This window comes from Anopheles darlingi, chromosome 2, assembly GCF_943734745.1.
Source record: "Anopheles darlingi chromosome 2, idAnoDarlMG_H_01, whole genome shotgun sequence".
NCBI classification, from domain to species: domain Eukaryota; kingdom Metazoa; phylum Arthropoda; class Insecta; order Diptera; family Culicidae; genus Anopheles; species Anopheles darlingi.
In genome coordinates, this window is record NC_064874.1 from 69585201 (window position 1) to 69597224 (window position 12024).

Sequence of the window (12024 nt, forward strand, 5' to 3'; positions counted from 1 at the left end):
AATATCAATTATATATAACAAAAACAAGATTGTTGCTAAGAAGGAGTTAGATGTAACGTTCGCTATGCTCTTCTTTAGATCTATCTTTTTTCTATCTATTCTTATTCTTGACCTACGTTTTACGTCATACATCGTTTTATTGTCACCAAAACCATTTCGGTAATCCCTCCGGTTTCCGTAGAAATCTACAAATAAATTGAAGCGGTACATTACCTTAACCTCCGTCGAGTGGTATTTTAAAAGGAGTTTCTTAAAGCGTTTTTCATTGTGATTTGGTCACAAGCGATCATGCTGTACGCTGAAATTTCGGCCATCGTCGTTCTGTAATCGATCATCCAAGCGATGCACATTTTACACAATTTTATAAACGAATTCTCGTGAATGGTTTGGTAGGTTGCCGTTTTCTACCGATGTTCATGCATTTCTAGTTGTATTTCCAATAGTTTAAACTATGTAACATCCCGTTGGATCTGATCGCCCATCGCGTTTTGGGAGGTCAAATCACTTACTTGGCGACAGAAACAAAGTCAATTTTCAACGCTGCCTAAGCTACCGAAAATGGTTTGATAATCGGGCGTCCGATATCATCAAGCTTCAAGATAACTTACAATACGCTTTAACGCATTTCTAGTTTGATCCACCAAAGGCATGAACAAATGATCATTAGAAGTAGCTGAGAATAAGACGAAAAAAACACTTTGCTTCCTTAGCAAGCAGTAATCAATTTGTTTTATTCTGCAAGAATGAAACCCACAAAAATTAAAAAAAGAATAATGTATTTATTCTAATTGGGTGAAACTTTTCGCCCTTATTCTTTAGTTTCTATTTTTATGCTCATTTTTTTCATTATCTATTACTTACAATATGTATTCAGCCGGTAAACCAAATTTAAAACAAGATTTAATGTATCATTCCAAACAATATCATTAATGCATGCTCAGTCACGAATCGACAAGATAAGATTTTCAAAACAATGACAGTGCACAACCATAATGAATTGTATAATTTGAACCCAACGGTTATCAATTGGGTAATACCGTTATTCCGTGGAAGTCATCGTTTAAATATAAGATAACCAATGATAAGTACCATGAAAAAGGTTTGACATAATCAAGATTGTACCACCAGCAAGCATCACTGGCACTCTAGATGATAACTTAAGGTCGTATACCCTTAATTAGGAGATACCAAAAGCGTCCAGTAGTAAACACAAATTGATAACCATTCTCTCAGCGTTCTAGAATATCTCGACCTGACAGCTGTATGGTCTCATACCAATCCATCAAACAGCGACTCATCGCGGCAGCTTCCCTGTCAGCGATAGCTACTATATAGAAATCTCAGCTCGAAACTCTGCTGGGTGCCATTGGTTCCCATTCCCCTCGGGATGCTATGAAACAAACAAGAAGCTCTTGAAATAGAGTAGGTTCCTTAGCACCAACCAGGAGTAGGAAGCAAACACAACGACCACACTACCAGCGTTGCTGTAGCAGTGTGTGTTAAGTGATAAGCTAGGGTAACTCATTATAAATTAAAACTCTCGCGGGTCGGTCGCATACAGTGCCGGATCGCGGCCACTATCAGCAGCGTGCGGTTTCGGTTAGCAGTCAATCAACAGCGTCAAAAGAAGTCAGCCCATTAAAAGCCAGTACATCAGATCTAGTTAGAGCCAAGCAGATTAGTGTTTTCTACATGAACCAGTCCGTTTAACGAAGATGAAATCCCGGTGCCCGGTATTACTGATAGCCGTTGTTTGTGGACTATTGTCCGCCGCAACGGCAAGCCCTGTACATCACTCAAGGGCGCACCACGCTGGTAAATCCATTGGCTGTGGATACGAGGTAAGAAGCAACAAACAGTGATCAGTAAACTGTATACACTAAAGGAAACGATGTGTTACTTACAGAACTGCCCAGCTGTTAAAGAGGGAATGATTAATGTGCATCTCGTGCCTCACAGTCACGATGATGTCGGTTGGTTGAAAACGGTCGATCAATACTACTATGGAAGTGAGTACAAGTGATAATTCCAGTGTTTAGCAACCTCAAGAATACATTCTGGTTCAAAATGCAGGTCGCAACAATATTCAAAAGGCAGGCGTCCAGTACATCCTCGATTCGGTAGTGGAAGAGCTCCTGCACGACCCCAATCGTCGCTTCGTCTACGTCGAGTCGGCCTTCATGCACAGGTGGTATAACGAGCAGACACCGAAAATGCAGCAAACCGTTAAGATGCTGGTCGACGAAGGCCGGCTCGAGTTTATCGGTGGAGCGTGGAGCATGAACGATGAGGCAGCCGTACACTATCAAAGTGTTGTGGATCAGTTCACCTGGGGATTGCGTTTCTTGAACGATACGTTCGGAGAGTGCGGACGGCCCCGGATCGGCTGGCAGATCGATCCGTTCGGACATTCACGCGAACAGGCGTCACTGTTTGCACAGATGGGCTTCGATGGGTTGTTCTTTGCCCGGCTCGACTATCAAGATAAGAACAATCGGATGCAAACCAAAACGCCGGAAATGGTGTGGCACACCAGTAGCAGCTTGTCGAACAGTGATTTGTTCACGAGCGTACTCTATAACCACTATTCGGCACCACCGGGTTTCTGCTTTGATGTGCTCTGTAACGATGATCCGCTAATTGATGATTACGGAAGCACAGATTACAATGTTAAGGTTAAGGTAACGTATCTTTATTTAACAGTGGAGTTTAACTCATGTACTCAAGGATACAATTTCGATTGTAGATTGACACGTTTATCACTTGGTTGGAGAAGATGGCCGAGTCTTATCGCTCGAACAACCTCATTCTTACCATGGGCGATGATTTCAACTACATGAACGCAGTGATGAACTTCAAAAACATGGACAAACTTATTAAGTAAGTGTTAACTGTAGCACCGGCTTCTTTGAGAAACATTGAACGTAATGCACGATATGTCTCCTATTCTAGATACACGAACGCGCGCCAAGCTGAAGGATCGAAGATTAATGCACTGTATTCAACGCCGTCTTGCTACGTGAAGGCCGTCCACGAAGCTAACATTGAGTGGCCAACGAAAAGCGATGACTTCTTCCCGTATGAGTCCGATTACCACTCCTTCTGGACAGGATACTACACTTCCCGGCCAACCCAGAAGCGCTACGAACGTGAAGGAAACCATTTCCTGCAGGTCTGTAAGCAGCTGTCGGCGATCGCTCCGACAAAGGAAGCGTACTACGAGGATCATCTGACCGTGTTGCGTGATGCGATGGGAGTGATGCAGCATCACGATGCCATTACCGGGACCGAGAAACAACATGTCGCTGACGATTATGCTCGCATGTTGTACAATGCATTCGAGGCATGCAGTGTCAATACACGCTCGGCCCTCAATCAACTGGCTGGTGAGAGGAACAGCTTCCAATTCGAGTGGAACTACTGCAAAAACCAAAACATCAGCGCTTGCGACATAACGGAAGGTGCCGATAGCAGTGTTGTGCTGTTGTACAATCCTCTTGGGTACAGTTCCGATAGCTTCGTGCGACTGCCAGTGCCCGAGGGATCCTATCTCGTGCGTAACGATCGTGGACAAACGGTCCAATCGACGTTGATCCCGATTCCAGCCTCTGTCATCGATCTGCCATTCCGTGAGAGCTCTGCCACTCACGAGCTTGTATTCCATGCCGAGCAGATCGCTCCCGTTGGCTACAGATCGTACTATGTTTCGAAGGAGAAGTCATCAGTGTCGTCCAACACACCAATGGCGGTCAGCCAGGAGGATAACATTAGCATCGGCAACGAACATCTGACCGTTCTGTTCGACGCTGAAGGATTCATGAGCTCGATCGTCATCGACGGAGAGACTCATTCGCTCAAACAAAACTACTTCTGGTACCAAGGAGCATACGGAAACAATGAGGAGTTCCGTAACCGATCATCCGGAGCATACATCTTCCGACCGAATGGCACAGAGAAGGCAATCACCGAAACTGTCAAGGTGCAGGTCGTGAAAACCGATCTCGTCCAGGAGGTGCACCAGGTGTTCAACGAGTGGATTAGTCAAGTGATTCGAGTCTATCCGGGCAAGGAGCATGTCGAGCTGGAATGGCTTGTTGGACCCATCCCGATCGACGATGGAACGGGCAAAGAAATCATTTCTCGTTTCGATTCGGACATCGCTTCGAATGGAGCGTTCTGGACGGATTCGAATGGTCGCGAGATGCTGCGCCGAGTACGGAACAAGCGTGAAACTTGGGAGCTAGAGCTGCAGGAACCGGTCTCAGGCAACTATTATCCCGTGACCGCCAAGATCGCGATTGAAGATGAGCACTATCGTATGGCTCTCCTCAACGATCGCGCCCAGGGTGGTTCTAGCTTGCAGGACGGACAGCTGGAGTTGATGGTTCATCGTAGGTTGCTCCGAGATGATGCATTTGGAGTTGGAGAGGCTCTGAATGAAACTCAGTTCGGGGCAGGACTAGTAGCACGAGGCAAACATTGGCTTATTTTCGGTTCCTCACGTAAGGATGGTAGCCCTAATTTGGTGGCCAAGGAACGATTCCTGCAAAACCAAGTGCTACTCCCTAGCTGGACTTTCGTGAATGCTGTTGCCGATGATTTCACTTACGATGAGTACCTAAGCAGTTTCCGGAACATTTACTCCGCTATCGCGCAACAGTTGCCGCCAAATGTAAACCTTCTCACGCTGGAACCGTGGAAGGATGGAACCGTGCTGGTACGGTTCGAGCACCTGTTTGAACAAGGCGAAGATCCAGTATACTCGAAGCCAGTACAGTTTAACGTACGTAATGTGCTGTTTGCTCTTAACATCGAAAGTATCCACGAGACAACGTTAGGTGCTAACCAGTGGAAGCAGGATTCGAAACGTTTGCACTTTAGCTTTGAATCAAATGAAATCGACCCAAAGAAACAGGTAGAACAGGTACGATTTATGCAAAGCAGCACTGATTTCGACATAGAACTGCAGCCCATGGAGATTAGGACTTTTGTTGTAAAGCGTCGTTAGGCAGGCCAATTCTATTTGCTTTGAAATAGATATTTTAGTTGTTGAATGCATGAAAATAAGACTAATCACCCATCGTTTTCTTTGTCATTGGAATTAAATAAACATTTAATGAAGAACACGAATGAAACATGACCAAACTGCGTGATCTTATGCTTGGCACGGGTAAGGACATAGTCACCAGATGCGATTAGTGTCGAATAGAGGAGCGTAAAAAAGCGCAATAATAAAGCATAATTCAAGCGATAACATAAACAATTACATGAAATTATGATGACATTTAAATTCTTTTAATACATCGTTCATATGCTAAAATGATTTTCTAATGCAATGAATATCAGCATAAAATAATTAGACTACAATCAACTCTATCTAATAAACTGTTCAAGTAACGTAAATGAGGCGGTTGGTTGGAAAATTGGTGAGTATCGTTAATACAATAATCAGTTGATTACTTCTTACTTAATTGTTTTAACTGTTAGTTGCTACTCAACACAACTAGTCAAGAGTCACTTGAAACGATTAGTATTTCAAATAGGTAGTTCTGCTTACTATCAATCTATTAGAAAGATAATCATCAAATCAATCTTTCTCAAATCTGCTTTTACTGATTATACTTGATTGAATGTTCCAGACGAATAGTACAGTAGGATTAAAGTGTTATTTAATAATTGCGTTTAAGAAGTCATATTTTCTATTATGGCATTAAACATTTATTTGGGTCAAGACTGCAACCATTTATTTCAAATCAAGTTTTTTTTAAATCATTGCATTAGACTGTAGCATGAAGTAATACATTTGATTGTGTCATTCATTCAGCCGTGCTACGTGATTTGTAGAAAATGGGCGTATTAAGGCTCTTCTAACATATTGTCCACTTGACTGATGCCTGAATACTTGATTCCGATACAATCAACAAAGCAATCGAAACTATCGATCCACTGATGAACACTTCACAATTAACGATTGGGATGTGCATTGACAAATGCGCTTATGAGGCAAGCAACGGTAAACAAGATCTGCTCTCATTTTCTTCCCCTATCTCCGATGCGTCGTGCATTCAGAAGATAAAACCGACTGTTTTATTTCGCCATACCACTTGTGATCTATGCTTGGTTTCAAGAGACCGTGTGCTGCGTGACATATCGCTGACATGCCAAAGTAGGGCGAGTGTCAAGACTGACCCGATTACCGGGTCGATGCAAGCGAGCGATAAAATACTCGCATTTCATAAGACAAGTACCATCCCCGATAAGATTGTGCGTCGAGACAATCACTGGTTGCATCGAATTCGACGTGCCACTTGTTTTATCTTTTCTAAAAAAGCGATTGGAATTTTTAACCACCTCAACCACCTTCAAGGGGCTCGTTGGTCTAGGGGTATGATTTTCGCTTAGGGTGCGAGAGGTCCCGGGTTCAAATCCCGGACGAGCCCACCTCGACTGCTTCCCCCCCAGAAGCAGAGTGAAACTCTTTTTGCTGCTAAATGTTTGTTTGAAAGCATGTTTACCGCTTAATGGAATGCGTTTAATCAATTTTATGTTGTGCGTGGTGGGTTTTTAGCGCCTCAAGTGTGCGACGATGGAGAGCGTTTAAGTTGTTTACCATTACGAGTAACAGAAGTAGCAGTGACTGATTAAGAGTAACAGAAGTAATCTAGATACACTCTGTTTTGTTCAGAAAACTGAACCACTGATGATTCGAGATTGGTTTTGTAAATCCCGGCATAAGTACTTTGTCTAGTAGTTCATCCAGTGCCTGTGCATCAATCATTATTGTTTTAACAATGGAATTACCAATGCTGACAGCTTTAATTAGAGCACTTGGGACGTAAAGTACCCGTCGCACTTCAGCAAAGATCGCTGGTTAAAACGCCCGATTATTCTTAACCCTCTGAAGAGGCTATCACCACTGCCGTCAACATCGATGACCCTCGTCGGCAACAGGCGGCATCTTGGAGTGATAACACCACCGCACAGCCGCCACGATCCTCTATGTCCGTCGACACAAAATCAAATTTTTCGATTGCATTTTGCCTTTCTCTATCCCGGGACGATCAAATTGGAGGTTCGCTTTCGATCGCCAGCAGAGATTCGCCGGAGATAAGTGACCACTTCCGACAAATTGCCTCCCGGCTATCTAGCGCCCACGTGCGCTTGTGTGTGTGTGTGCATGTGAAGGGGTCTTTGGAATCATTTTTAATGCTTTTCTCTGCCATCTGGCTGGCACCCAGACCGTCCGTCGGCGGCCTCCCTCCGTTCAGCTTAGCAAGCAAAAAACCGCGAAACGCAACGCATGAAATCAGTTTCCCGCAATCGTGGCAGGTATGTGTGTGGCTGGAAGGAAATTTCGCTTTCATTTGCGCCACCACGATTGGCGTCAAGCTGCGGGCACGCCTCACGCAGCAAACGAACGCAGCGCAAATTGTTCGAAAGTAAGACAATTCGTTAGCGCGACTGGTGAACGAAGAGCAACGCGATCAAAAGCGGAAAAGCAACGCGCTGGATCGAGAAAAAACAATAACAAACCGCGTTGTTGGCGCAGGTTGTCGTCGTCGTCGGATGATGTGTGTTGGCGCCACATACACACACAGTACCCCGCGAGATCCGGCGCGAGCGAACGATCGCCAGCCAGCGGACGTAGGTCATTATCAGTTTTGATCGCGCTCGGTCCAGCTCTCTCTCTTTCTCTCTCTCTCTGGCTCTCCATTCATACCTTGCGTGCGACAATGATGAGAAATGGGGTTCCATCGTTTCTCTCTCGTCGTCTCTTCTTGGAATGCAGATCGCGAGCGCCAGCAGCACCGGTTAGCGGTGCGCAACTCCGGGAATCGATGGTCACTCATCCCGGACGGCTCGTAGAAAGTGGACGCACAACGGTCTCCGCGTCTCCGGTCGGGCACGAGAAACGAGTTTCAAGCGCGAGCATATAAAGTCCACAGCACGAACCACCCTGGAACGTGCCGAGAATCGAGAGAAGAACCCCCGGCACCACCCCCGGGAACCGAAACCGGCTTTTACGAATGGAACAGTGACTCGGTTGTGTGTACCAAAGTGTGTCCAACTATCAAGTGAGCCTTCGGTGTGATCTTAATTGAGTTTGCGGGAGGACCACGCCAAAGGGCCTCATCATGTTGGTTCGTGGCCACGGTTTGGGTGCGATGCTGGTGACGACTGTGCTTCTGATTGTGCTCGTTGCCCTCACGTTGGCACCGGTTTCCGGTGTTCCATTCGGTATACCGCGGCGCTCCGGTAATGCATTCGTGAAGCGAATGTCGGAAAGTGATGAGTCGACGGAATTCGGTCGTCGATTCGATCGACAAGCGTGCGGCTATCAGGTAGGTGTTTTTTGCGAGCCGAGGGGAGGTATCGATCATCAACCAGTCGTACTGGGCTCAGCACGATTGAGGATGTTTCGCTTTTTAAACCGATAAGCCCGATCGGCCGGAATGGTTCAATGCTGACGCCCATTGCTTTCACGTTAGACGGTTTCGATTTATGTGCTTAATCTACGTCCATCTTCATGCCATTTCCAGTCATGTCCGAAGCCAAAGAAAGGTATGCTGAACGTGCATCTGGTACCGCACACGCATGACGACGTCGGTTGGCTGAAGACGGTCGATCAGTACTACTATGGAAGTGAGTCCCGCGGTGCACCGGAACCGGTCCGCCAAGACCTCAATAAACAATTCCCCTTTTCCCTGCCTCGATAGGTAAAACAACCATCCAGAAGGCTGGGGTGCAGTACATCCTAGACTCGGTCATTCAATCGCTGCTCGCCAATCCGGAGCGCAAGTTCATCTACGTCGAATCGGCCTTCTTCTTCAAGTGGTTCAACGAGCAGACGGAGGAACTGCAAGACCAGGTCCGGCAGCTAGTCAACGAAGGTCGGCTCGAGTTTATCGGTGGAGCGTGGAGCATGAACGATGAGGCCGCTGCCCACTACCACAGCATCGTCGATCAGTTTACTTGGGGATTACGGTTGCTGAACGATACGTTCGGTGAATGTGGACGTCCCCGGATCGGTTGGCAGATTGATCCGTTCGGCCATTCGCGCGAACAAGCTTCGCTCTTTGCACAGATGGGCTACGATGGGTTGTTCTTCGGACGGCTCGACTATCAGGACAAGCAAGAGCGTATGACGCACAAACGGGCGGAGATGATCTGGAAAACGAGCCCCAACCTAGACGATGCGGACCTATTCACCGGCGTGCTGTATAACCTTTATCAGGCACCACCAGGGTTCTGTTTCGATATCTTGTGCTCCGACGAGCCGTTCATCGATGGGCGCTATTCGGCAGAGAACAACGTGAAGGCTAAGGTACGGTAATGCCCCGGATGCGTTGAATCCAGCAGTTGGATCATGCTTCCTCTCCTTCTGTTTCAGGTGGACAAGTTCCTGTACTACGTCGATCTGCAGGCACAGAGCTACCGTACGAATAACATCATCCTCACGATGGGAGGTGACTTTACGTACATGGATGCTAATGTATACTTCAAGAACATGGACAAACTGATCAAGTAAGAGATCTGACGGTGCATGCCACATTGACCGAGATCATCTACAGCCATCGTTATTTTCTTTACAGGTACACTAACGCTCGTCAATCGAATGGTACGAACGTGAACGTTTTCTACTCAACACCATCGTGCTACTTGAAGGCACTGCACGACACCGGGATCACCTGGCCAACGAAGGGTGACGACTTCTTCCCGTACGCTTCCGATCCACACTCCTACTGGACCGGGTACTACACGTCCCGACCGACCAGCAAGCGTTTCGAGCGCATCGGCAATCACTTCCTCCAGGTGTGCAAGCAACTGACCGCACTAGCACCGGTACGCGAAAGTCACATGGAACCGCATCTGACCATATTGCGTGAGGCGCTGGGAGTGATGCAGCACCATGATGCCATTACCGGAACCGAGAAGCAACACGTGGCCAACGATTACGCTAGGATGTTGAATCGTGCGATCGGTGCTTGCGGTGCCAACACGCAGGCCATCTTGAATCAAATTGTTGATCCCAAGTATCGTCGATCGCTACGAGCCGAGCAGGAGTCTGGCGCACAAGAGCAGCACCCAGGAGTCTCTCCCCGACCCAACTACAAGTTTGACTTCAGTTCGTGTCATCTGCTGAACGTGAGCAAGTGTGAGCTGACGGAATCGAAGGATAGTTTTACGATCACGCTTTACAATCCGCTCGCTCACGCCGGTCACCAGTATGTCCGGGTACCGATCACCGACGGGCATTTCGTCGTACGTGACTACCGAAACGTGGAGGTCCCGGCCCAGATTGTGCCGATTCCGGAGGCGGTACAGCGGCTTAGCTATCGGTTCAGCAACGCCACCTCGGAGTTGGTGTTCCTAGCGAATGAGCTGCCACCGTTGGGCTACAAATCGTACTTTGTCAACCGTGCGATTGATACGCTCGATGACTTCATTCACGAAATGTCCAATCAACCAGTAGGCTCCTCGGTTGCCGAAGCAACACCGCTCGCCGATCCAGGCCGGTGGCAATCGCAGGAAGTCACGATCGGTAACAAGTATCTGAACGTCAGCTTCGACTCTAGCGGATTCCTCAGCTCGATCACGGTCGACGGTGTAACGAACCGACTGAGGCAATCATTCGTCTACTACGAAGGTGCGCTCGGTAACAACGAGGAGTTCCGTAATCGCTCATCCGGTGCGTACATCTTCCGACCGAACGGTACCGAGAAGACGGTCACAGAGACGGTGCAACTGAAAGTGATCCGTGGAGGAACGGTCCAGGAGGTGCATCAGGTGTTTAACGAGTGGATCAGTCAGGTGGTACGCGTGTATGCCGATGAGTCGCACGTCGAGTTCGAGTGGATGGTCGGACCGATTCCGGTGGCCGATGGTATTGGTAAAGAGATTGTAAGCCGCTTCTATACCGCCATCCAATCGAATGGCGTCTTCTGGACTGACTCGAATGGGCGCGATATGATTAAACGGGTACGAAATCACCGCGACACCTGGAAGCTAGATCTGATGGAGAAGATCTCGGGCAACTACTATCCGGTTACGACCCGTATCGCTCTCGAGGATGATAACCTTCGGTTGGCGGTGCTGAATGATCGTTCTCAAGGTGGCTCCAGTCTGGAGGACGGATCGCTCGAGTTGATGGTGCATCGACGCCTACTGCATGATGATGCATTCGGTGTCGAGGAACCGCTCGATGAGAAGGCCTTCGGTAAGGGATTGGTCGCTCGCGGTAAACACTGGTTACTGTTCGGTGCGAAGAACACCGAAGCAAGCCCAACGATCGAAGCACGAGAGCGCTTCCTGCAGAACCGTGTTCTGCTGCCAAACTGGCTGTTCTTCAGCGATGCGAGTGACTTCAAGTACGACGACTGGCAGAAGCAGTACACCAACATTGTAAGTATTCCTTCGTCGGTCGATAAAGGAATTACTTGTTACTTAAACTACGATGATATGTTTTCCATTATTTCAGTACTCTGCTCTCTCACTATCACTCCCACTGAACGTCCATTTGCTGACGTTCGAACCGTGGCAAGACAACAGCATTCTGGTACGCTTCGAGCATTTGCTGGAAGCGGACGAGGATCCACTTTACTCGAAGCCCGTACGGTTCAACGTCCAGGACGTGTTCCGTCAGTTTAGCATCGAAGAAATCCGTGAAATGACGCTCGGAGCTAACCAGCTGAAGAGCGAATCCAGCCGGCTAAAGTGGAAACCAGATCCGGACTACTTCGTATTCGACGCCGTTAACCAGGTGGTAGCAGTACCGAATGTGACTTCCGCGACCGCAACTGTCAACGGAGCAACCGTTCGTTCTACTTACCGGCGATCGGTGCGCGATGCTGTCGGAGAACCACGAAACGTTGCCGATGATGGTTACGAGATCGTACTGAATCCGATGCAGATTAGAACCTTCATCTTTCAGCTGGAGTACAAGCCATAGAGGAGACTGAAATGTCCTATTAGTACGCTAGGTTTTGTTTTAGAATAAATTTGCAATTAGACCACATCCAAACA

General features: G+C 47.5%; 3 protein-coding genes and 1 non-coding gene across 6 annotated transcripts in view; all 4 read left to right on the forward strand.

The window, feature by feature from the left end:
• Positions 1 to 12024, forward strand: part of LOC125952409 (uncharacterized) — a 310728-nt gene that overhangs the window by 64751 nt on the left and 233953 nt on the right. The gene's annotated exons all lie outside the window — the stretch shown is intronic.
• LOC125952300 (lysosomal alpha-mannosidase-like) lies at positions 554 to 5244 on the forward strand. The gene is made up of 5 exons (XM_049681706.1): positions 554 to 1841; positions 1907 to 2009; positions 2074 to 2681; positions 2747 to 2880; positions 2953 to 5244. Exons 1-5 carry the CDS (start codon positions 1716 to 1718, stop codon positions 5006 to 5008), a joined length of 3027 nt encoding a protein of 1008 aa, XP_049537663.1. The 5' UTR covers positions 554 to 1715; the 3' UTR covers positions 5009 to 5244.
• On the forward strand, positions 6369 to 6440 carry Trnap-agg (transfer RNA proline (anticodon AGG)). Its single transcript has one exon. It is a non-coding gene; the product is annotated as a tRNA-Pro (tRNA).
• LOC125952296 (lysosomal alpha-mannosidase-like) lies at positions 7836 to 12014 on the forward strand. The gene is made up of 6 exons (XM_049681699.1): positions 7836 to 8342; positions 8541 to 8643; positions 8718 to 9325; positions 9392 to 9525; positions 9594 to 11403; positions 11480 to 12014. Exons 1-6 carry the CDS (start codon positions 8136 to 8138, stop codon positions 11948 to 11950), a joined length of 3333 nt encoding a protein of 1110 aa, XP_049537656.1. The 5' UTR covers positions 7836 to 8135; the 3' UTR covers positions 11951 to 12014.

Coding starts and splice junctions, on each gene's coding strand:
- LOC125952300 (XM_049681706.1), top strand. CDS start 1,716: ATGAAATCCCGGTGCCCGGTATTACTGATAGCCGTTGTTTGTGGACTA. Junction 2,682..2,746: donor ATTACAATGTTAAGGTTAAG/GTAACGTATCTT, acceptor TTTCGATTGTAG/ATTGACACGTTTATCACTTG. Junction 2,881..2,952: donor AACATGGACAAACTTATTAA/GTAAGTGTTAAC, acceptor CTCCTATTCTAG/ATACACGAACGCGCGCCAAG.
- LOC125952296 (XM_049681699.1), top strand. CDS start 8,136: ATGTTGGTTCGTGGCCACGGTTTGGGTGCGATGCTGGTGACGACTGTG. Junction 8,343..8,540: donor GACAAGCGTGCGGCTATCAG/GTAGGTGTTTTT, acceptor TGCCATTTCCAG/TCATGTCCGAAGCCAAAGAA. Junction 9,326..9,391: donor AGAACAACGTGAAGGCTAAG/GTACGGTAATGC, acceptor CTTCTGTTTCAG/GTGGACAAGTTCCTGTACTA.